The sequence below is a fragment of the Triticum urartu genome, chromosome 4A, assembly GCF_056163025.1.
Source record: "Triticum urartu cultivar PI428250 chromosome 4A, HENAU_Tu73, whole genome shotgun sequence".
Taxonomy (NCBI): Eukaryota; Viridiplantae; Streptophyta; class Magnoliopsida; order Poales; family Poaceae; genus Triticum; species Triticum urartu.
This window is the reverse complement of record NC_141876.1, coordinates 319,464,686-319,467,413: the sequence shown is the minus strand read 5'-3', so window position 1 is coordinate 319,467,413 and position 2,728 is coordinate 319,464,686. Positions and strand designations below refer to the sequence as shown.

At 53.8% G+C, this 2,728-nt stretch overlaps 1 protein-coding gene across 1 annotated transcript; it reads right to left on the bottom strand.

Moving 5' to 3' along the window:
* Positions 1-572: 572 nt before the first annotated feature.
* LOC147975709 (uncharacterized) lies at positions 573-1,583 on the bottom strand. The gene has a single exon (XM_087520548.1). The coding sequence runs from the start codon at positions 1,581-1,583 to the stop codon at positions 573-575; it is 1,011 nt and encodes a 336-aa protein (XP_087376674.1).
* Positions 1,584-2,728: the final 1,145 nt, after the last annotated feature.

Below are 2,728 nucleotides of genomic sequence, written 5' to 3'. Positions count from 1 at the left end.
TTGAAAATATCCAGAAAGGGTTTTTGAGGGATTTGACCCATATTTTGAACATGACCATGTGTTGAAACTCTTATATATGGATAATATATGTCCACTGAGTTTCCCTAGGTTTTTCCCAAATATTTTTAATGCATTAAAATAATTTTAACGTATTAAATACCATTTCTGGCCTTAAGAAAAAGCCTTTAAATAAAATAGGAAAATAACTTTTAAAATTGTATTTTTGTGGTTTATGGGAGCCCTATACCTAATAGGTTTCAAATATACTTTTTGAAAGATTTTTCACACCCTTAATTAAGTACTTGTAGTTCAAGTCTCAATTTAGGGGTTTTTGGAAAACCTAATTTATAAAATTCTTTTTGGCCAAAATATTTTTGCAAGAAATTGTTTTTGTGTCCTACACACATGGCATGATCATTGGGCAAGGTTTTGGATCAAGGAGAAGGAGTATAAGAGTTGGAGGATTTATTTGATTTTTAGAGCACTTGCAAACAACAAACAAAATCCAATCAAGGCAAGGTCCAAAACACTAAAAAGTTTTTGTGAAACCACATTTTATCATGATTGTTAGCTTAAGTGTAGTGGCATGAAAAACAGGGTCTGAGAAAGGTGCCGTGCAGTAGGTATGCCTTGAGTTCCTCAGTCAAGCAATCTTCCTCAAGTTCGGCGGCGAGCAGCAGGCGGGCTCCGGAGGGCGGTCCACAGGGTGGTGCGCCGACCTTGGGAGCCGCTGGCAGCCCCTCATGCGTGGATGCCAGCTCTGGGGTAGGTGGTGCTGCCGACGGCCTGAGCAATCGCTCCTTGAAGACACCTGGTTCCTGCGGCTCTCGTCGGGAGGCCCGCTTAGCAATGTCGTCTGCTTCCTTATTCGTGCCCCTCGGCACGTGATGCCGCTCCAGCCCTAGGAACCGCTTCTCCATCTTGCGCACCTCCTCCAGATACGCTTCCATCTGTTCGTCCTTGGGCTTGTACTCTTTGTTAGAGAAGTTGATGAGGAGCTGTGAGTCGCCTTTGATGGTGAGACGCTTCACCCCTAGTGCGGCCGCGGCCTTGAGCCCGGCGATTAGGCCCACGTACTCTACGATGTTGTTGGAGACCTTTTCGCCACGCTGGATGCAAAGTTGCACACCGTAGCGGAGCTTGTCCTGAGTGGGTGATACCAACACGGCGCCAGCCCCCGCGCCGAGGCGCGAGAAGGCACCATCAAAATATACCACCCATCCGTCCGGAGTTTCATCGCCCGGGGCCAGCGAGCGGTCCTCGCCCGCCCCCTGGTCCGGAGCGTCGGTCCACTCTGCCACGAAATCAGCCAGCGTTGCCCCCTTGATGACCCGCATGGTGCTGAACTCCAGCTGGAACGCCTGCAGCTCGATGTTCCACTGAGCAACCCTGCCGACGACGTTCGGGCCCCAGAGTACCTTCTCCAGGGGGTAGGCTGAGATGACCTTGATGGGATGGCCTTGACAATAGTGGCACAGCTTCCTGGAAGCTACAAGGAGCGCCAGTAGCAGCTTCTGGGGCATGGGGTAGCACGAGCGAGCGTCGCGGAGCACGGTGCTGACGAAGTACACGGGATGCTCCATGGGGGTTGGTGATGCAGGATCCTCAGGCGCTTCTGATGACTCAGGAGCTTTACATAGGCCGGCAGGGTCGGCAGACGTTGCGGCCGTGTCGGCTCCGGAGGTTGTGTCATGAGTCAGCGGAGTTTCAGAGGGCCTCGGGTCGTTCCGTGAGCTCTGGCCCCTGACCCTTTCCTCTCATGCCACTACCAGCACCGCGCTGGCGGAGTGAGGCGTAGCGGCGAGATAAAGGATCAAGGGCTCCTGAGGCCTTGGCGCCACCATAACCGGTGGGCTGGTGAGGTACTTCTTGAGTTCTTGGAAGGCAGCATCGGCCTCCGGAGTCCACTCAAAAGGCCCCTTCCTCTTCACGGGCTTGAAGAAGGGGAGGGTGCGCTCGCCGAGCTTCGAGATGAAATGCCCCAAGGACGTCATGCATCACGCAAGTTTCTGCATTTGCTTCAGGGTCGTGGGCGGCTTCATTCTCTCGATGGCTTTGACCTTCTCCGGGTTGGCTTCAATGCCCCGGTGCGAGACCAGGAATCCCAGCAGCTTGCCCGAGGGGACCCCAAAGACACATTTTTCCGGGTTGAGGCATAAGTTCACCTTGCATAGGTTGGCAAACGTTTCCTCCAAGTCCCCGATAAGGGTCTTGGCCTCCTTGGACTTGACCACGATGTCGTCGACGTAGGCCTCTGCGTTCCTCCCGAGCTGAGGGCCGAGGGTGATGTACATCAGCCGCTGGAAGGTGGCGCCTGAGTTCCTCAGCCCGAAAGGCATGCAGATGTAGCAATAGGTCCCGCATGGGGTTAGGAACGACGTCTTCTCTACGTCTTGTACTACCATTTTGATCTTTTGGTAGCCCGAGAAGGCGTCGAGGAAGCAAAGCAGGTCGCACTCGGCCGTTGAGTCCACGATCTGGTCGATGCGAGGGAGAGGGAACGGGTCCTGAGGGCAGAACTTGTTGAGGCTCGTGAAGTCGCCGCACATGCGCTCTTTGCCTCCTTTCTTCGGGACGATGGCGGGGTTGGCCAACCATTCTGGGTGGCGCACCTCCTGGATAACGCCTGCTTCTTCCAGCTTCCAGACCTCCTGGACGATGAGGGCCTGCTTTTCCAGAGCCTGCCGCCGCGCCTTTTGCTTGATAGGTCGTGCGTTCGGTCACACCG